This window comes from Nyctibius grandis, chromosome 3, assembly GCF_013368605.1.
Source record: "Nyctibius grandis isolate bNycGra1 chromosome 3, bNycGra1.pri, whole genome shotgun sequence".
In the NCBI taxonomy this organism is placed as follows: domain Eukaryota; kingdom Metazoa; phylum Chordata; class Aves; order Nyctibiiformes; family Nyctibiidae; genus Nyctibius; species Nyctibius grandis.
The window spans coordinates 18,011,095-18,033,505 of record NC_090660.1 but is presented as its reverse complement, the minus strand read 5'-3'; the positions used below and the strand labels follow the sequence as shown (position 1 = coordinate 18,033,505).

Here is a 22,411-nt window from a genome sequence, read left to right as displayed (position 1 = left end):
ATTACTTTTAACTAGATTTTTTTCACAGGTTTGATTTTAAGAAAGGATTTGCATTGTTTTTTGAGAGTAGAATTTGGATTTGTTTGGCTGGTTTGTGGTTCACACTCAGAGTTACCAGTTCTGGTACTTTAGATATTTTTAGAGTAACATGCCTTGCTAAGCACTGCTGGGTTGCTTATTACTGTTCATATCATATTCCAAACAAGTAGTTGGAGCAACAGTGTATGTAAGCATTACACCTGAAATTACACATTCTCCTTTTTAATTTAACAGGTGTCAGCGCTTTTTCCTGTGTTTTCAGTGTGATGAGGACTGGACCGTACCGGGCAGGTTCTGGCACCATAAACAGACTGAATATCTAGCTTTCAGAAATGACTGCTCAGAATAGCCTGTGAATAATTTTTATCTAATACTACAAGGGGAAGAAAAATAGTAGCTACAGTAACAAAAGGACTGAACTAATTGAGTAACAAAAATTCGAACGTTTTAATGGATGTGGGAGGACTGGATTATTAACGGTCGCATTAGAGAAGAACACCGCACCGTCTGTTCCTCTCGAAGCTTGTGGCTTTGTGTTCACAATAGAGACCACTTATCCTGAGGCCTGTGTAGCTTGCATTGGAGAGGAAAAAAAAAAAAGGAAGAAAAAACCCTCCTTGTCCTTCCTTTCAGTGTCAAGCTACTTCACTTATGCCAGCAAAAGTTGATGTCTCTCTAGGTTCAGGGTACTTTATGGCAAGGGCTCTATCTCTGCCCAGAAAGTTGGGTGGTCTCTCCTTCATCAGAGTTCAGAAGCTCTTGTAGGCTGTCACTGGGTATTGATTATGAGTTGTTGGGTTTTTTCGTCTTTTTGTCCCTTAGACGTGGTGTTTGTACTTCCAGAATCCTAGCATGTGAGGCCAGTAAAAGTGCCAATGATGAAATGAAATGATTGCTTCTCTTGCAGTGAACAGCTGACAGAACATGTAACCATTTGAGCACTGTTCATGCAGTCCCAGAAGTCTAAAATGGTGGTGAAGTTGTCTGCTTCTCCTCCTTTGATCTAAGCCATGCCTGCTCCAAGTAGTATTGGATAGAAAATATAAGAATTCTATATTGCAGTGTTGTGTTTGAGGTTTTATTTGGTGTTTTGTTTTTTTTTTAAATAAAGACTAGTAAATACATAAAGCAGCAGGATGTAGTTCACCCAGCTGTATCCGAGACGTTTGGTAAGGGGCAGAGTTGCTGTTACTTGAATTTGTTGCCTATGTGGATGTCTGTCCTCTGTGGAATGATGCTAGCTATATGTAGTGCTAGGTGGTATGATTTCTTTAGCCTCTATAGACTGTGTTTGTTTTACTTTCCCCTTTCTAGAAAACAGTGTTAAACCCCCAAATCTCAGTTTTGCTTTTGTCACATTTTTATCACTCTTGGAGAGTTTCCTACTTCATTGAGAAGAGATGAGTGCTCAGTGCTTTGCTGCTGTGATATTTTTTCTCCAGCAAGATATAAATGAGATGACTCTTTCTTCTGCCATTTAATACCTGCTTTTGACCCTTGAAACCGAGACAGGGTGTTGAGTGTTATCCTCTCGCGTCCACTCACTTCAGTATTCTGACCAGTCATGCAGCCATATAGAAGACTTCTGCACTATGATTTTGCTGCTGTTACGTGCTAACTAAAGGACTAAACTAAAGTTTATGTCAAATCTCTTATCTTTTTTTTTTCTGGTCATAGAGCATCACATAGATTCATTGATGAAAATGAATCTATTTCACTTAAATTTGACAAACCTTTGTGCTTTTCCCACTGTTAGCCATCCATGGACCTGGATTTAGCGCTGAGGCAAAGCAAGAGATCTTGGCATAACTTGCATCAACTATGTAAACTGTGTTAGATCAGCTATGTATGCTGACACTGACTTCTGCTGTGCTTAAAAACAGTTTATCTTGTGCTAGTAGGGGTGAAGGAAATGTTCTTGTTTTGTTACAGTATTAACATATTGGTTTATCTCTTGACTTCCAGGTTGCATCACAACGCATAAGCTCAGTGGATCTTTCATGCTGCAGCCTGGAGAACCTGCCTGCCAACCTGTTTTATAGCCAAGACCTCACTCATCTCAATTTAAAGCAGAACTTCCTGAGGCTAAACCCTAGCCCATCCACAAGTAGAGCGCTTAGTGAATTACAAAGGTAAAGTGATACGGTTCTACTAGGCTTCCTCTGCCCTTGGAGTCAAGTGACCACTGATCAGCAGGAACTTTCCTAAAAAATTACTACATCCTCTTGTGGAGGATTGGCCTGGCTGTAATGCTTCAGAAATTGGTTAGCTCTGTGTGTTAGAAACAGACTAGCTTTCATAAGAAACTTCTTGGTTTTCTTGTAAATAGAAGGCTATTTTCAATCCCAAATGCAGTTCTCAGAATGTGTTGTTTTTATCTACCTACTGAGTCCACACTATAGTTCTTCGATCTTTGACTCACGTGAGTGAGTGTGAGTTGGTGAGCTGCCCATCAAAGGGATGCATTCTAGGTAGGGACAGTACTGTGTGTGACTGTATTACTTAGAAGGTTTTTGTTACCCCCCAAGCAAAGAAAGCCCTGATTTAATAAATTCAGCCTGATTCCTGTCCTCTTTCTCCTCAGCTCAACCCTAATTCTTCTTTCCTAGTAACTGTGACCTTCCAGTTGTTCTTTCCACTGCAGCTCATCCAAGAATGTAACAAATGGGTAGACAGCAGCACAATCAGTGATCTGAATGATTTAATGTATGTGTCCTGTGGAATCAGCAGGCTTTCTGTATTCAGAAAGATGAATGTTTCCATACTGAATATAAAACTGTGATTTTAATTTCAGCGGTAACTGAATTGCAGAGTACCTCAGGATTATATTTGTGGATGGTCCTGTTCAAACAAAATGTTTTAAACCACATTTCTAAATCTCTTCCTCTTTGAAAAACAACCAAAAAATGCAAGATGGATTATGCGGGCTGTTGTATTTTTATATAATTCCAATTTTGTTCTGGAAAAACAAAGAATTTGGCATAACGGAAGATGAATGAACCCAGCAGGTCTGCTTCACAGACAAAGCAGGCAGTGATTCCAAGAGCTTATGAACACAGTCTGGAGAGGAACACTGGATTAAATGTTCTGTGAATGTCGGTATAGGTCTCCAGATAGCAAGTGGAATTTTAGCATAAGTTAGGTGGTGAACATGGACAAATAATGAATGTCCTTATTTTAATGAATTTTTATAATTTTTCCATTTTACATATCAGAAAGTGTACAGGAGAGACTTGGTTATATTTTGTCCCTGTACATACAGCTAATTCTGTTTGGTGTTAGAAAGCATTTATAAATAATGTGATGGGCAATATTCATTGTTTGTTTAATGTTCCCTTGGTACTGTAATTGTAGGAACAGCTGAGGAGTCTTGCTGAAAGTTAGTAAACTATTAAAATTTTTCTCACTAATGTGAGCCTGAATGTCCAAGAGTGAAAGAGTTCAGGTGACCAAATAAAACTCCTGTTTTCTGAGATTCTGCGTCAGGAAAATCTGGAGAAGTGGCATATACCTGAGGTGGTGCAAAACTGATGAAGTTCTTCTGTGAGCTGGTCCTATTCTGTCAGTGAATAATAATCTGCTCTGCCTCTGTTGCTTTGAGCTTCTCAAGAAGACATGGGAGGAAGGTCTGTGAACTTCTGGAGCAAAAAAAATTAATTATTAGGAAGGTTACACGGCACTGTTTCAGTGGGTCAGAGCCAGTGCCTCATGAACTGCTGCCCCTTAGCGCTGACCTTGCCCTTGCCACTGCTGATGTCCTCTAGCCTTTTCTTCATCTAGCACAAGTGGCATCACCCAGGCAGTGAGTAGCTGGAAGCTGCTGCGGCTGTTCCCATTGCTGTACCAGTGGAAGGGGCTGTGTGAAGTGGTAGTTCCTACTGAGGGTTAGGAAGGGCAGTGCCCCATCCGTTCTCTTTTGCCTCCCAGCAGTAGCAAAAGCACGAGCCTGGCCCTGGAGTGCTCTCCCAAGCCATGCTGCTTCCTGCCCTAAGAAACACAGTGCTGGCTTCTCCTCCTTAGAGTGGGAAAACTTGAGTTTTACTTGTGCTGCCAGAAAGCTTTGAGCCAGCTTGACTGCTACTGTAAGTCTGCTTTTCTGTAGTGAGTAAATACACAAATATCTAGCAAGAAGGGAACACTGTATCTTTTTGAAATTATTAGTGAATCGCAGTATGAAAGCATGTGCAAAGTAAGGGAACCTCAGTCATTCCTGGGAACACAAGTTGTTATTTGTCTGACTTTTTTTTTCTTTTAAATTCAATTTCATAAAACCATTTTCAGATCTTTTACGGGTTACACGAGGTAAAATTTGACTGGATAAACCAAAAGTCGTTTTTTGTTCGCCCATGTTCTTTCAAACCGCTGCAAAGCAAGTACAAAATCTCTGCTGTTCTGATTTGGTACTGTTGGCTTTTATACCAAATTCTCAATTGCTAAATTGCAGCCGCACACAGGGCACAGCACCAGTGAGTCAAGCCCAGAAGTATTTAAGGCTCCAAAATAACCATGTGCTTGGATGTTGTGAACAAAATGCATTGGCATTTATATACCTACCCTTCCTGGTACAATTTTTGATTAAAATCTGGTTAGCAAGGCAGTCTAGGAAAATTTGTCTTGCTAAAAGCAGCTCTTGGTATTAGCTGTTCCTCTTAATTAATCACTTCAGGTGGTAATTTAACAAATGATTGTGAATGCTGGATTTCAAAACAAGAGGTATATCAAAGACAGAAGAAAATACCAACTTTTCGGCTACCCACTGAGCAGACTTAGAAGCAGCTGGGTCATAGTAATGAGATGCTGACATATGTACTGACTTGGCAGGTACAGTCAGGAATGGATTGGGGAAAAAACAAGAATTCCTACTTTTGCTTATGCAGTTACTTCTTTCAGTTGTTAAAATAATGTAATTTATTACATTTCTGAATAAAATGTTTAGTCCTGCTCAGTACATGGTATAAATGAAAAATCTCCGTCTCAGGAACTAAATTGCTGGTAGCATGTGAGGATTTACGGACATGTAGATGCACCTTTTTCCCCTGGTAGCTACACTTTCACTTGCTTTACTGTCCACTCAGACTTTAAGTTCTGTTGCTGTAGATACTCTGCAGCTGTGAACTTCTGTAACTGAACTGTCTGAATGTTGAAAGGTATATACAGCTGCCTGTGTTTTTTTCATGCTTCCAGGGAATACATATTTCATACTACGTATAAAAGTAGGCAGTCTGAAAATTCATCTGTGTTAAAAAAAACCACAGCAAATGTTGGTATTTGTTCTCCCTCACAGTAGCTTTTTTAAAATTATAGGAAAGGGTGTTTTTTTTTGTGGGGGAGAGAGGAGATTCCCCAGTTGAAAGATTGCCCAGCTGTTGCAGTATTAGAAGTGGCTGACACGTCTTGTGAAAATATCCCCATTGAGTCAGTTTGCCTTAATGCCCTTGGTGTTTTAGCTCCTGTATATACTGCAAATGGAATGACTGAAGACATTCTGTTGTCTTAAGTTGTCACAAATTCTATTGCTTATGCTCTTTTAATATGGGTTGGTGGGTTTGTTTTTTTTTACCATTAAGTTGAGATTTATAAGCACACTGTGTTCCCAAACCTCACTTTCCCCTTATCTACAATGTAACTTCACAGCTCTTGTTCTGAAATGCAAACAAGAGTTCAGGCTTACTAGTTTTGCAGAGTACTGTTGCTCTAGATTTGAAGAAAGTGAATAAACCATAGTATTTATTTACTGTTGCTCTGCTTCACTGGGCTAAGCGTGCTTTATATTTATATGTAATTTTTTCAGTCAGTGCTGTTGGAAAAAACTGTTGGCATCAAGAATACTGTTTGCGTGTTAATATTGAAAAGTAAGTTGTCAGTACATGGATTTTTAATATAAGCCTGTTGCAGATTTAAAAAAAAGAAAAAGGAGCAGGAAAGAAAGGGGGATGTAATAAGCCACAAAGTTTGTTTTAATGATAAACAAAATGATGCTTGCCAATTTTATCTGAAGAACAAGTTGTTATTCTGATTGTGGTTGTTAATTACTAACAGTGATTATATGGATTTTTATCTTAAGATCAGTTGGTATCTTTTCTCTCCCAGAGCCTCTTTAGAAATTAACTGTCTTCTCTGGCATGTCAGTGGAAACTCTTCTGGGCTAGTAGCAGTAACTTGAAGTTGCATCTATAGGGTATGAGAAGGCTAAAGGACTCTGAGATATTGATGCAAGTGTTTCTGAAATCCCTTGCTGCTTCCAACTGTAGGATAGCTATTTTTATCTGAAAACCCTGAATTTGGGGGGTCCTCAAGCTAAACCTTCCTTACAAACCCATCATGCAGTAAGCAGGTAATTTGAAATGCAGTTGCTGCTCAGAGAACACTTGGGTTCCCAGACAGCAAGAGGGGAACAGTATTAGTGACCCAGCTGGTGTGAACCCAGCAGACAAGCTTGCTAGAAGTCGGGATGAGATGTAGTTTGATCCTAGCTTGTCCCTAGAGATTGAGGAGCAGGGAAGAAAGTCTCCAGCCTGTCTCTTGGTTGGTCTCAAAGTTCATTGAAGGGCTCCTTGTGATTATTGCTTTTAGTGCATGAAACTGAGGTTAGTGAAGAAAGTCGGATGGATTAATGACATGCCAAATATACATCTTCCCCCTTGCCAGGCCCCACAGGGCATTGCCAGTAGATGCACTGGAAAAGATTTGAGCTTTCTCCTTTTTTTTTTTGTTTGTTTTGTTTTTTTGGGGGTGTTTTTTTGGAGTTTTTTTTAGGATGCTCTTCTGGAAAAGAATTTGCTTTTAAATGCGCACATTTATTAAAGTTATTTAAATGAATCCAGCTACTGTGGGGAGTGTGCTACTGCAAGGAATGGAGTGCCATTGCATGCTCCACAGTGTGGGAAGACGCTGGGAGCTTTCTCTTACACTCTGATGGTCTCAGAGCCAGGGAACCTTACTTTTGTACTTGTTTTTCCTCTTTCACTTGAAACCGAAGACTGAAGCATAGCCATCTAAGCTGTAGGGCAAGAGGAGAAGTTGACATGATATTGACAACCAGAGGTCTACTAGTAACAAACTCCATCCAGTGTTTGCTATATTCTGGTGCTACATTTATTTTCTCAGCTCTGTAGCCTTGGAATATTTTTTTGCTATTTATAATACTAAAGAAGACACTTGAAAGATGTTGTGTACGTAACTTCGCTGCTTTTGTTTTATTCAGCTTGTAAAGACATTGAAGGAAGAGTTCAGTTTTGTTCACCTTTCCTAATCTTCGTGACCAGTTGTGTTCTGCATAGCTCCTATGTACCTTTCTGAACTCAAGAAAGTACCCTCATGTGAATACTTGGCAAAAATCAGTGACGTTTGGTTAAAGAAGAATAAATTGCAAAATCAAGTTGCTATAGGTGACTAAGTGGGGAAGATTGCAAAATTGGTTTAATGCCTGAAACACATTGGATTTTTTTGGATTGTTTAAATTGGAACAATGACCTCCTTAATAGTGGTAGAAGAAAAATAGATGGCACTAAGAAATATGCCATAAAACAGCATTTTTAAAAATAGTGTAGTCTAAAAGTAGAAATTGCGGTTATTAATTGGGTTCAGTTTAGTGGAACTATTAGGCTAAGTACAGAAATATCTCTTCCAAATAATGCTTCAAAAAGTAGTGAACATATTTATGGAATCCAGTTATTGTGTATCAGCCTACTCTGATTTGCTTGTCTATTGCTTTCTGATACAGCTTCCAAAGTAAGGGCTTTCTTTTCATGTATTTAAACATGTTGCAGTTTGGAAGCCCACCCCTAACTAATGCTTTTGTATTTCAAATATAAATTGCCAGTATAGAGAAGGAGAATGTATTATCACTTTTTTCTAGGAATTTTGTTCTTCCTCTGAGGATGGTCTTTCCCCCCTAATGAAGCAGTGTGCACTAGGTATGTGCAGAAATTGAGAACTGAAAAGCACAGTAATGTAGGTTTAGATTATTTCCACTGACAAAACATACATTTTGTTTTTCTTGTCTTTATGGTCTTCTTACCAACTATGTAATAGAATAAAAGCTTTCTTGTTGTCTTTAGTTTGGAGGTAGTCTGAATCTGACTTTTGACATCTATGATTATTTGTATATTTTGAAAAATAACTGCCTAGATTTAAGGTTATTCCTTTTTGGGCAGTGCAGTCTGTTTTCTTCTGTGTTTTTGGTTTGGTGGTTTTTGGTTTTTTTTAATACAATCTACCAATTAATTTTGGCATGTAGACTCAAGTCTGTATGCCAGAATCTCTGTGCCTTTTATAGTTTTAAATGTGAGTGGAGGGGAGAAATATCAGGATGACTGTTCCTGGTGTGTTGGCATAAAGGGTGGTGAAGATACCAGAATTGTAGCTATCCGTCTGCTTTTTTCTTTTTCCCCTGTGGGGCTTAAGAAAGGAGGAAGGAATATAAATTCAGATAAAACTATGTTTTCATTTATTCATTCAGCTAATGGAGAAATTGATAATTAATGGGTGAATTTGTTCAAGTTTCTTCTGACTTGACCAGAGTGAATCTTTTCCCTCAAACTAAGTGACCCTCTTTCCTGAGATGAAGTTCATTCCATCTGTTTTTGTGGGGTGTGACGTGAACTAGTTGGTTTCTGGATGAACAGGAGTCTTGTCCAGAAAAACGGAGTGGGAAACACCAGCAGAGCTCCTCCTTCCTCTTCTGTATATTGTTATCTGTTGAAAACTCTTCTGTGTCCAAGCTGGGGAGGGCTGCTATTGACCTCAGTTAGGCAAAGCCTCCACCTGCAGCATCCGAGTGAATCTCCCTAGCTGCTGCAGAAACAGTTTACCTCTATTCAGGTGACAAATTTAGCAGGGCAAGAGGGCTGGAATAGTTCATTTTAATTGTCGTAACTAATTCAAGACTTTTACGATGACACCTTTCTGGGAAGTGTTTCTGGCGCTAGGCTAGCTGCTCCCTTAGGCAGTAAGTCTGTGGATGGGGAATCTGACGCAACTGCAAAAAGGCAGTATATTTGGCCTTTTATTTCCAAGGAGGAAATTACTGTGTCAGGTTTACATGGAAATTCTCTTCATGATTAAGTTAGTGGCCAAAGTAGCAGGCATTCATGAAGGTGGCAAGTTGTAGTTCGTTTCCAACGCTTGCCACGGTGCTGCTAGGCAAGTGCCATCGATCTGCTTGGAAATGGTACTGAAGCTGAGGGACAGTTGTGCTGCTGCTTGAAACGGTGTTCAACTGCAACCACAGCGTAGTCATGAGACAGCTCAAATGCTGAAGAGAGTACTGGGGGAGTGATTGTTTTCCTTAAACTGAGTGCCTTATTAAGCCATGTCTTCTGTTTTGGGTGTAGTAAAATACTGCTTTTTAATTGCTTTTGGTAAGAGTAGGGCAAGACTGGTTTTGTCAGACGAGTCTGTTATGGCTGCATTTCAGTTACAATGTATGGCCAATTTGAATATACTATTCCCCCCCCTGCCCCCAGTCTTACTGGAACACAAATGCTGTATTGTGTAATGGAAACTTCTCTGCTGTGCACATCGGGTAGATCTGAATTTGAAACTAGCGTGTCAGTTCGTTGCTTTGCCATGATACAAACTTCTCTTGTTAGCCTCTCCTCATTTTGCGTATGTCAAACTAAAACCTCTCCTGAAGTGGCAGCTGCGGGATTAAGTAAGTGGGCATTTTTTGGCTCAATTATGGCAATTAGTGTTCAGTCATATTGCATGTTTAAACCCAAGGGTTGACATGTCAATATTTTGCTCTAGCTTAAAGCAGGACTATTTTTGGTCAGAGAAGGGAGTGTTTATATATTGGTCATTACAATAGAAAGCTTAGTAAGCTAACTGAACATAGCGTGTTGGGATGCTGTTCTTCAGGTTGACTTTTTTTAACAGATAACAAAGTCTAGGACCAGGGAAGGAGGGAGAAGAGGAAGGAAAGCCTATGTATGGACTTGATATGAGGTTATTACACTGTCATGCCTCAAACAAGCAGTGTTGTGCCTTTTCTTCTTTCCAGCAATACCATGGCAGCAGCATCAATGTATGCCCCTGCTTCTGGTAGGAGTAAAGATTTGGGTGTGAGAAAACAGCAGAGATGTTGCTGTGTAAAATCTGTTTAAAGCCTGACACTGTGCAAACTCAGCAGCAACAGAAAACTTGAGCCTGTAAAATACTTCTCTCCTACTTTATTTCTATTGATGCTACTGGTGCTACTGACTGTATATCTACCTATATGTATATATATAGATATAAGAAGCACTATAAACAATTCAGCATTTTACATGTGCAGCATGGCAGTGCTCCATAATGGAAGTGCACCAACCCATTTGCAATGTGGATAGTGGGAAGTGAGTGGCCGAAGATGAGAGGTAGACTTAATCTTAACTTTGAGGCTGCTTTGGCTAAGTAATGGTCTGTACCTGACAGGGTCTGTGAGGAGAAATGCAACTTTAGCATTTTGTAAATGAACATGTTTACAAAGGAGGAAGAAGATCTCTTCCCTGACGGTTGTCTTTAAATTAAACTCTTAACTTTAACTAAGCTTATGGTGTCTGTCTTTCAGCTTTTCTTTAAATGCGATTTAACAATGAACTCTCCTTTGTGGATTATTTGACGTACACGTACATGTGCATTTTCAGCCTCTGTATGAGTATATCCAATACTAGATGTACTACTCACCCTCCCTTACATACTACATAGACCTATATAAGCAGTTCAGTTCGTGTCCTTAGTAATTAGATTACTCACAGAAGACCCTTGATAAACACACATTAAAAAATAGATGAGGGTAGTAGAGATGTAATCCAGATACGTTTTGGGGGGGGGATCTTTTCTTTTTCTTTCCCTCTTTGACCTAGGACAATTGCACACAAGAATGTGTGCAGAAAACCTTGAAGCTGAACACTGCGTTGTAGTTAATGTATTTCTTAGCTTCCCTTCACCACCACCCCCCACGCCTCCTGCCCCAGTTCTCTTTCCTCTGTGTATTAGCTTGATCTTCTGTAATTTTATCTCAAGATTGTATTAAGGTCTTCTAGCAGATTGTAGTTTTCACTTATTTAGTGGGCAGAAGCCCTGAGACTGTTCTTCTGAGACTCCAGAATGGCACAGGTAAAGGCTGTAGCCTCGATGTTGATTATTAAATGAGTTCATTCTTTTTTCATGGTTGACTTCAAAATTGGAATGGTTGCATCTTGATGTTGCTCCAGCAGCTTAGTTACTTTGACTTAATCTTCCTGTCTTCACTACTGTTTTTGCACTAACCTAAATACTGAAAAAAACCCCAACATAATTTCTGAAGGCCCTGGAGTCCGCTACTTAGAGCACTCTTGTTTGTATTTGTGGTTGACTTTGAGGACGATGTGGGACAGCTGTTCCACCACAGAATCACCCCAAATTTCAAGGCAGTATATTTGTGGCCTAATTCTACAGTTATCTTCAAGATAAATGCAGGATTGTGAGTTTCAGTTCTAGATCAAGATTTTTAAGCCCTTTCAAAGTAGAGGAATATGAAGGTATAGTGTTTGTGCATTTTATTTCTGGCTAGCAGCCCTCATTAATATCAGCTAGCTAACCCTAGCCTCCTTTTTATTTTATAGTTCTCCCTCTAGAAATACATTAGTCATTGTTTCTGCACAGTAGCATTTTTTTTTCCTGCAGCAGTAATTTGATTGCAGGATTTCATTTAATCTCCATCTAACTCTGTTCCAAACTTCTTCTGCCTGCAGCATGGCACAGGATGTTCAAAATCTGTGATAACCCTGGCCATGATTTTTCCATTTTTTTTTTCTGCTATCTTTGCACTAAAATACCAATAGAGAGTACAGCATTCCCTTGCTTGCTGCAAGCCTGTGTAAGTGTTAAGTGTGTTTACAGCCTATCTTGGGGGGTAAAATCCACACTTTGCTTACAGCCCCCATTGAAATGTGATACGAAGGTGGTACTTAGATTTTCATGTTGAGTTTTAGTCAGTGACATGAGTTTGATTTAGGTGATACTAAAGATGTGTGCCACTTGATTGCAGTAGCTGGTAAGGATTTTTAAGAGTCTTTTGGTGTTAAAGCTCTAACCTTTTAGTGCTTTATGCATTTTCTGTTGGGGGAGGACAAAGTTTGAGGTAAGAACGTGCTGGGCTGATGTGGTGGCTGTGGATGCACTGGCATATGCTGTTGGAGATTCCTTTCATGTGGAATAGAAGTGTTCATAGGTGCAGTTTTGCTTCCATTGCCGTGTTATATAAAAGCGTGCTCGCACAAATAAAGGACTTGAGCCTTAACAAAGGGAAAATAAAGCCCAAATAAAATGTCCTGGTGTAAACCATGCCAGAAAAGAAACTTCCTCCCATCTATTGGAAATCTACACAGATCGTTTCATTCATACTTTTACTTGCCCTTAGGCATACCTCCCAGTGGTTGTTAGGCAACCATAATAATGTTGCTGAACATGCAGGCTGGCTAATTGGATTGTCACCTTCTTGGGTTTTTTGTTCAAACAGTCTTGGTCATCTTTAATAGGCAAGAACATGTAAGTTGCTTCATTGGCTGATGTGGTAAACCATGGGGCTTTTAGGAGTTCTGTGACACTTCAAGGACAAAATTTTGAAATCTTGCGAGCTTTTGACATCATACTTAATGGAGAGCGTAAGAATTTGCCTTTGTCACTACAGAAGTCTTGCTAAATTCTGCTTTAATTCAGCACATTTCCCAGTTGTATTCAAACCAGCCTATTCTAATGTGAATTTTTGGCTGAAAGGCAGTACCTACTCACACGAATGGAGCTGAGCTGCACCACAAAAACTTAGTGTTCAAATAGGCTGAGAATTTCCTGCACCTTGTAACCAGTGTCACTAGGGTGGTCTTACTAGCAAGAAATGTGTTCAGAAAAATATCAGTGCTTTAGTACAGGATGAGATGCCACAGAAGAAACAATATATATCATAAGGATGGCAAAGGTTTTGTTCTTTGTTACACTCGTAGGAAAATATATTTAGCGTGTTGCTCAGGAGGTCCTATGCCAGTTTAACGTGAGTGAACTCTTGCAAGTGGTGTTGAACTTGAGTGTCTAGTAGTTTCCCTGGTTGTTCTAAGTACATAAACTAAAAATGCACGTGATTTGCATTTACATAACCAAACTTACCTTGTATTAATTATTGCAAGGCAATTTGTTGTGGTTTATGCTCCGCTTATTTGTCTCCTTTATGGTTTTTTATTTTTATTTTTTCTTATCTCATTGTAGATTCACCAAGTTGAAGAGCCTTAACCTTTCCAATAATAATTTAGGAGACTTCCCACTGGCAGTCTGCAGTATCCCAACCCTGACTGAACTCAACGTGTCCTGCAACGCCCTCAGAAGTGTTCCAGCCATTGTAGGAGAGATGCACAAGCAAGTACTTTCTTACAACTTAACATACACAGCCTGGTAATAAAGGCAATAGGCAGCTTCATGACTCTGTACATAATCTTCCTATGAGAAACAGTTTAAACTTACTGGGTTTTGTCCGAGCAGACTGGCTCTTGGATCTGTATGGAAGCAATTGTGAGCTGCGGGTGGAGGGGAAGCGCCCTTTATGTGTTGAAGCTCTTCCAGTCCCCAGCATTTGACACAAGGGTCACCTTCATGGTGAAGAAAATCTTTAAACGTCCTTGCTTATGTGCTTCAGCCATCACACAAGTTGCAGTTCTGGAGATGTCTGAAGATAAGATACAACTGTCTAACACAGCCTACATTTCATAGTTTCCAAGGCTTTTAGTTATTTGGTTGATATCTTCTGTAGCAGATGTTAAAGCGTTATTCCTTAACATTTTTCTTTCTTTTGCCTTTTTATTTTCTGTCGCTGTAACTGCAGCAGATTTCTGTGTTTATAGGAAGGAAATGTGATTTAACAGGTCACTCACTTTCTTTGCTCTCCCTTCCCCTCCCCCACTTTTAATAGCTTGCAGACATTTTTGCTGGATGGCAACTTTCTTCAGTCCCTTCCTGATGAATTGGAGCATATGCATCAGCTCAGCTACGTGAGTCTGTCCTTCAATGAGTTCACCGACATTCCAGGAGTGCTGGAGAAGCTGACTGCCATGGATAAGCTCTGTATGTCAGGAAACTGCATGGATACCCTGAAACTACAGGTGTTAAAAAGGATGCCTCATATTAAACATGTGGATCTGAGGTAGGTATTTGAAAAAGGGGAAAAATAAGCGAGTCTAAATTATTGGTGCTGAAACAGCTTCTCCGTGGCAGTCAGAATAGCCCCTGGGTGTGAATCTCTTGTGTTAGTCCATTGAACCATGTTCCTGGTGGTACTATGTAACTCTTAGCACTTGCCATGTGACTTACCACTCTTCTTTGAGGAAGAGGTAGCATTTAGGGGGATCAATAGATAGGAAAATGAGTTTGGGGGAAATTAATATTTACACCGAGAGATCAAATGAAACAGAGCCTGGGACACTGGTGACTCCTGCAGTTCTTGTTGCTGCAGTGTTAATATAATATAAATTGTAGTCCCTGACTCAAAAAGCTTCTGTCTGAAGTGCTACAGATGCGTGAGATGAAGAAAAGGGCAGTGAAGGTGAAAGGACAAAAAACAGATATTTTTAGTATTTCTTGGTATGTTAAAAAGCCTAGTTCACCATGAGTAACATTATTTTATTGATGCCCTCAGGAGGGTGTAAGCAGATGCTTATTACAAATGGCTCTGGTATGAGGTGGTTCTTTATTCCTACGATCTTTGGGGAAGCCAGCTTCTGCCATCAGCTGGGCAAGGCTCAGTTCAGAGCCTGGGCCATCGAGTCCAAATAACGATGAATTTTGGAACCATTTAGTTAAGCTATTCAGATAAATCTTAGTGTACCACACTGCTGTGCAGCTGTCAGACTTTGCAATCAAGGAAGTTCCAGCATAAGTTAAGAGAACAGCTAAAATAGATGGATGAATTCTGGAGCATTTATGGTGGGGTTAAAATAGGTCTGTGTGTTTGTATGTATGTCAAAAGTAAATAAATAAATACATTGGCCTCAGAGTAGGGGTGCTGAGCTGGCCATGAGTTCCAGTGGTACAGTTCCAGCCCTCTCATTGTCTGCCGCATCCTTTCTGCACCAAGCAGGGAACAGTGGTTCTTCATAACGCTACCTGGAATAGTAAATGTAGAACATGTTTGTAAACTGTACTTGCTGCACAGTGAAATGCTTTGCTTCAGTGAAATCAGAAGGAAGCACTGCTTGTAAATTGAAAACAGAAAAAGGCTGTGGTGTTGGAGGGGACATGTTACCCATTTTCTTTTAGCTGGAAGATGTAGCTACTCTGAAAACACAACTGTTAAAACAGAGGGCAACTCTTTGAAAGCAAGAGCAACAACGGAACTGTAGGTATTTGCCCTTACCCTCATGAAGGAGGCTTGATCACAGAATCACAGAATCACAGAATGTTAGGGATTGGAAGGGACCTCGAAAGATCATCTAGTCCTATCCCCCTGCCGGAGCAGGATTACCTAGACCATATCACACAGGAACGCGTCCAGGCGGGTTTTGAATGTCTCCAGAGAAGGAGACTCCACAACCTCTCTGGGCAGCCTGTTCCAGTGTTCAGTCACCTTCACCGTAAAGAAGTTTTTCCTCATATTTATGTGGAACCTCCTGTGTTCCAGCTTGCACCCATTGCCCCTTGTCCTGTCAAGGGATGTCACTGAGAAGAGCCTGGCTCCATCCTCATGACACTTGCCCTTTACATATTTATAAACATTAATGAGGTCACCCCTCAGTCTCCTCTTCTCTAAGCTAAAGAGACCCAGCTCCCTCAGCCTCTCCTCATAAGGGAGATGTTCCACCCCCTTAATCATCTTCGTGGCTCTGCGCTGGACTCTCTCTAGCAGTTCCCTGTCCTTCTTGAACTGAGGGGCCCAGAACTGGACACAATACTCCAGATGCGGCCTCACCAGGGCAGAGTAGAGGGGGAGGAGAACCTCTCTCGACCTGCTGACCACACCCCTTCTAATACACCCCAGGATGCCATTTGCCTTCTTGGCCACAAGGGCACACTGCTGGCTCATGGTCATCCTGCTGTCCACTAGGACCCCCAGGTCCCTTTCCCCTACGCTGCTCTCCAACAGGTCTGTCCCCAACTTGTACTCATACATGGGGTTGTTCTTGCCCAGATGCAGGACTCTACACTTGCCCTTGTTAAATTTCATTAAATTTCTCCCCGCCCAACTCTCCAGCCTGTCCAGGTCTCTCTGAATGGCTGCGCAGCCTTCCGGTGTGTCAGCCACTCCTCCCAGTTTTGTGTCATCAGCGAACTTGCTGACAGTGCACTCTATTCCCTCATCCAAGTCATTAATGAATATATTGAATAGAACTGGTCCCAGTACCGACCCTTGCGGGACTCCGCTAGACACAGGCCTCCAACTGGACTCTGTCCCATTGACCACCACTCTCTGGCTTCTTTCCTTCAGCCAGTTCACAATCCACATCACTACCCGATCATCCAGACCACACTTCCCCAGTTTAGCTGCGAGGATGCTGTGGGAGACCGTGTCAAACGCTTTACTGAAATCGAGATAGACCACATCCACAGCTTTACCATTATCTATCCACCGGGTTATGTCCTCATAAAAGGCTATCAAGTTGGTTAAGCATGACTTCCCCTTGGTGAAGCCATGCTGAGTGCCCCTAATGATCCCCCTATCCTTGATGTGTCTAGAGACAGCACCAAGGACAAGTTGTTCCATCACCTTTCCGGGGATGGAGGTGAGGCTGACCGGTCTATAGTTACCCGGGTCCTCCTTCTTGCCCTTTTTGAAGACTGGAGTGACATTCGCTTTCCTCCAGTCCTCAGGCACCTCTCCCGTTGCCCACGACTTAGCAAAGATGATGGAGAGTGGCCTAGCAATGACCTCCGCCAGCTCCCTCAGCACCCGCGGGTGCATCCCATCAGGGCCCATGGATTTATGGACGTCCAGATTGCTTAATTGGTCCCTGACCCAGCCCTGATCTACCAAGACAGATTCCTCCTCTATCCTGACTTCTTCTGGGGCCTCAGGGGTCCGGGGCTCCTCAGGACAGCCTCCAACAGTATAGACAGAGGCAAAGAAGGCATTCAGTAACTCCGCCTTCTTTTTATCCTCTGATGGGCCAGTAGAAGTTACCGTACCGATTTTAGTGTTCTGGTCAGAGCTGGGAATTTCAAACTGAACTCTTTGGAGTGCTCTGCAGTCTCAAACATTGCTGGGTTGTAGATAATCTCATTCCATTGTAACTTCTGGGGAAGTCGCTGAGTGTTGGCATTGTTGATGCACTGCAGCGAAGATGTGATAAAACCTGTTCTCTGACAGACCCACCCGTCTTGGGTTTTTGCTTTGTTTTCTTTCAAAACCCGTTTTCAGGTCTCTGAATTTGCTTGCTGTGGAACATGGCGACACGAGAGGCAAATATATGGGAATTCATAAATCTCAATTTAGCCTTTCAGTAAGGCAAGAGGCTCCAATATCTGCAGGTTACTCATATCTGCCAGGCTTTTCCAGCAGATGCTCCTGATAGGCCAGCAGGAACTGTAGAGGTTTTGTTCTTTTCCACACTATCAGGCACAAATAACAGCCAGATCATATTTTATTTTTATAGATGCAATAACAGTAATACTTCTTGCAGAGCTTTTTATCAATAGTTTTCAAAGTAGCTTAGAAAGGAGCTTGGTGTCATCATTCCTTTGTCATGATGGATAAAACAACAGAGCAGATCCATCCTGCTTTTAAAATACCATAACAAAGGGGAAAATACTTAAAATCAACCTTGATCAGAACCTGGAGGCATGCTAGTTTAATCCAGTGCGACTGATTGTAGAGTGAGCATTGGTTTGTCAGCAGGAGCCTGCCACGTAGCTACACTTAATCTCCTTTTTTTGTCTGCAAGATTGAATTCAATTAGGAGATTGGAGGCCACTGAAATAGATTTTCTGCATCATGTGACGCAGCTGGATCTCAGAGACAACAAACTTGGGGAGCTGGATGCAACAGTTTTTAACAACGTTGAAGTGTTACACTGTGAACGGAATCAACTGGTAACCCTCAAAATCAGTGGATATTTTCTCAAAGCGCTGTACGCTTCCTCAAATGGTAAGTGCGTTTTCAAGGCAGCTGTGGTGGTGTCATCTGGTTTCGTACCTGGTTCTCTGTGGGATGCTTGTTGAGAGTGCAGTGGATGTAATCGAGAGGAATCGGGAGGCTCTTGACATGATCCTTGGATAAAAGGGTTTCACAAGTGCTGTGTCATGCTATTGGCAGTTCTAAGCTTCAGAAGTGACTTCCAGATAACACTGAGCTACAGATTTGGAGGTCTCACAACTGTGAAAATGTTAGAATTAGGGCTGAAATTCCTCTCTGTGTCAGCAGGGAGGAGACCTGAATTTGTCAGTTCTTTGGGTTGCATTAATGTGTTCCTTTACTAAGGCAAATAAGGAATTTATTGCTTCTCCCCAGAGCTGAGAAAGTTTGAACAAGAGGCCGTTTGTGAGACAAACTAAAACAATATATATTTTAGCTACTACCTCTAGCTGCTTACTCTGGCCAGAAAGCTACGAAATCTATAATGAGTAAATTCATTTGTATTCGATAATAAAAATAGTGCAGCCTTTCCCAGTTGAATAACTCCTGTGTTCCATGGATAGGATTTGTTTTATCTGTCTCTGGAAGCTGGTATCACTTAAAATACTTAGTTTTCGCCATAATTTTTATTGTTTGAAGTAGTTTGGTATGGAATAAACAAAATGCAAGCTCAGAGAGCTGTGAATTTGATAACAGTCTGAACTGCATTTAAAAGGCTGTCCTCTTAATGATATCCAAGCCTGTGCCTTCATTAAGTATTCATGCCAGGATCTTTGTAGCTGAGAAAAGTTAACATAATCTGAGCATGTGCTGTGCAATGTGAGCTGAGAACCCAAGTCAACCCGTATCTTGCCATCAACTGCCTGTTTGGCCTTGCTGTTCCTCCTAGCTATCCTCTCTTTGCACCCTCAGCAACCTTGTTCTAGTCTCATCTTCCAAAGGAACCATGGCACTTTTAACACTTTCACTTTAGGCTTAAATAAATGTCTGCTGGTTTTGTTTCAACCTTAATGCTAAGCATTAGTTACCTAAAAACCTTAGGGTATGAAGTATTGTTGAAGCAATGAAAATACAACATTACTAGCAGTAGTTGAACCGCTATGAAAGGTCTGTAAGGCTGCCTGCGACTAGGAACTCCACAGGGACGCAAAGGCTCACATAGTGTGTTGAAAAATACTCTGGATCTTGCCATGACCTGGAGGACTCTGGGGTATTCTGTAGCTTGCTGTTCCAGAGTTGTGAGTCTCCCTTCCCGTGCCTGTACCATTACTGACCATTGCAAAAAAAGCAGAGCAGGTTTGTGACTGACTGTTCTGGGCGAAGGGTGGTGGAAGTGAAGTTACAGCTCTAGGACAAAAATGGAAAAATGAGAATTTGCTATGAAACTTTTAAAATCCTCCAGTTTTCTCCTCTCTGATCAGTTATGCAGTGTCTGTCATGGCAAGTACAACGGAATACAGCAAATGTACTCAGACATCATAAAGAAACAAAACTCAGTTCACAAAGGTCCAGATCCTCAGAAATTTTTTAGGTTACTGACTTGTTCTGAAATCTCTGGGTGTTAGCTGCTTACAGTAACTCTTACGGAACAGTCATTTAGGGGTAAATCTTTATCACCACTTTTGTTCTTGTGTATTTTTGCCCCCTAGAACTTGTTCACCTTGATGTGTATCCAGTTCCTAATTGCCTGACTTACATGGATATTTCTAGGTAAGAGTGCGTTTTTTCTTGGGCCTGTAAAATATACATCGATGAGGCTTATGGAAAAATGACATTCACTGGTATTTTACTGGGAGAGAGTGGGGGCAGGAATTGGACCTTGAGATATGAGAAGACTGATTTTCAGAGTGAAGAGGATGGGTTTTTTTCTACTGGCCAGTTCTTCCCCATTTCCTTTTTATAGATTTTCTTTTTTGAATTTTTTCTTAGTGCTAAAAGTAAAATGTGCCTTTATAGTTAAAGGAAAAGAGTTACCCTGATTTAAAGATTTCTTATCTTTTAGAGATACAACACGATGCACCAATATGAGACATGTACAGAAGTTCCTTTATGGATATGTTTATGTCACAAGCCCAGCGTAGGTGACAGTTTGATAGTTTACTCGTCAGTTTGGCAGCTCCTTCAGCTCATCATTGTTCTCCACAGCCCTGGCTGCTGCAGGGATGTCTGCAGTCGCCATTTGAATGCGTCCATAAATCTCAGCTTAATGAGGGAGGTGGGATAAGGAAGGAAATGGAAAAGGAGTTTGTTTTAGTTTGTTTTATAATTTAAGGATAGAATCAGGAAAACACTTCATATGTGTGCTTAATGTCTGTCTTATTTAAGGAGTTACTTATCTAAATTATGAAGTGATAAACTCGTTCATTAAAAAGTCTGTTTAAAGTACTCTTAAGCTGTTGAGGGTGATAGTAACAATTAGTGGGTTAACCTGGCAGGGTGGCCATTGACTTCAAGGTTTCATCAGGGAGGATTTACTCACATTGTGCACCTAAATGTAACACACAGGTGTGACTAAATAAGTGTGATTTATTGAAAAGCATTCTTTGTAAAGCTGTGTTCTCCATTTAGCTGTAAGTGAAATCAGTGCAGAATGCATGATTTTGATCACAAAACCCTTTTTGTGCCTCAGTTCAGTGGTGGCTTTGTAACTAAATGAGTAGGGTGTCTTTAGCTTCTTGGCTTGCTTGGAATTTGGGAAATCCTTTGAGACTGGAAAGGAAGCTATGTGAGGATAAGAGGGGTTGGGTTGCTATCACGTATTTTGGTTAAAGGCTATTGCATGAATAAACTATAGGATACAAGTACATGAATGAGCATGAACATTGATTTACGTTCATGCTGCGTAAGGGTCCTATTCCTGAACTTCAAGTCTGCGAGTGCCTGAATATTATTTAATGGCCAGTTTTGCATCTGTGTACGCTAACTGAAGTAGTGGTTATGTGAATGCACATGCAGACAAACTCCTCTGTATTTTGTTCTGCTAATTTTTGTCTTTAAGGCAGGATATGTGGGTGCCCCACTGTGCCTAACTGCATGTTTTCAGTGCAATATTTGGAAAAACTTACCTCTAAGAACTTAATTTTTAGAAGGGTTAGTTTCTGTGGAGACAAATGCAAGAAAAGCAAAAAGCTTGACTTCAAAGATACAGAAAAAAAAATTTTGCTCTATTCAGTGAGATAGCTGAAGAGTGGTAGAGTAGGTTTCGGGATGGAATTTATGGGGGATTGAAGAGGTGTGTTTCAGCTGTATAGTGTGTGAATATCTTCGGAGGAGTATCTCACAAATTTTCTTCTCCATGGAGAGACTTCTTCATCCTCGATACTCTGATACTCTTAGTACTACTTCCCTGAAAATTTGGAAGCAGCTTTTTCCATTTTCTTAATAGCTGCACATGTAGAGAGATAATAATGCTGTTAGCTTTCTTGCCCCCTCACTCAGGACCTTACTGCACTGGTAGTGCCCTTAGAGAAGGAAGGGTGATAGAATCTCATAGGAAACATGTTATGTAGCACATTTATTTCCTGCAGATATCTGTATGTCTTGAAGCTGTATTCTTAATAGCCTTTACATCTCGTTTATCATTTAGTTACTCTTCTTTGTGTTCTTTACTCATAGAAATCACCTGGAAAACCTGCCTGAGTGGGTATGTGACAGCAGGAAACTGGAAGTGTTGGATGTTGGCCACAATCAGATACGTGAGCTGCCTGCCCGGTGAGTCTTGCAGACCAGTTGTACAATGTGGAACAGGATAAGCAATTCAGAAATAATTGCTGATTCAGTGTTTAGTTTGTTCCAGTGATTGTCAGGCCCGTTTTATCTTTTGTTTGATTTTATTTTTACCTTGTGGGGTGTCGTCATGACTCAAGCTTCCACACAGCCTTTCTTCTTTTACTTTCATGCAGAGAAAGCAGTGCCTTTGAACTCCAGGTGGAAGTTTTGAAGCTGTTCATGTGGCTGTTCAAACAGGAAAGCCCTTCGTTTTTAATACTGAATATTAAATATTTACAGCCATAACTTTGCATGACAGTTTAGAGATCTAGAACTTGTAACTTAGTTTCAGTGATGCCTAGACACTCTAGTTCACAGTCCTGTTTGAGTGAAAAAGGGTTGAGAGGAGAGGTAAAGCCTCATCAAGTAATCAAACTCCTGCAAGTAGAGCAATCGCCTTCACTACAAAGATGATCTCTTTTCCAGGAGTCTAAACTTAAAACTGATACATACAAATGATAGGAAAGCAAGTTCCAGGTGAGTACACTGGTCAGGTGCTGGTAATGAGAATTTTTAAGTCCCTGACTTCACTGG

The 22,411-nt window shown here is 40.9% G+C and overlaps 1 protein-coding gene across 1 annotated transcript in view; it reads left to right on the top strand.

Moving 5' to 3' along the window:
- PHLPP1 (PH domain and leucine rich repeat protein phosphatase 1) overlaps positions 1-22,411 on the top strand; it is a 159,312-nt gene that overhangs the window by 106,893 nt on the left and 30,008 nt on the right. The window contains exons 4-9 of the mRNA XM_068396941.1: positions 2,005-2,171; positions 13,261-13,407; positions 13,958-14,188; positions 17,919-18,121; positions 19,759-19,819; positions 21,725-21,820. Of these exons, the coding sequence (XP_068253042.1) occupies positions 2,005-2,171; positions 13,261-13,407; positions 13,958-14,188; positions 17,919-18,121; positions 19,759-19,819; positions 21,725-21,820 (905 nt within the window). The remainder of the gene's footprint in view (positions 1-2,004; positions 2,172-13,260; positions 13,408-13,957; positions 14,189-17,918; positions 18,122-19,758; positions 19,820-21,724; positions 21,821-22,411) is intronic.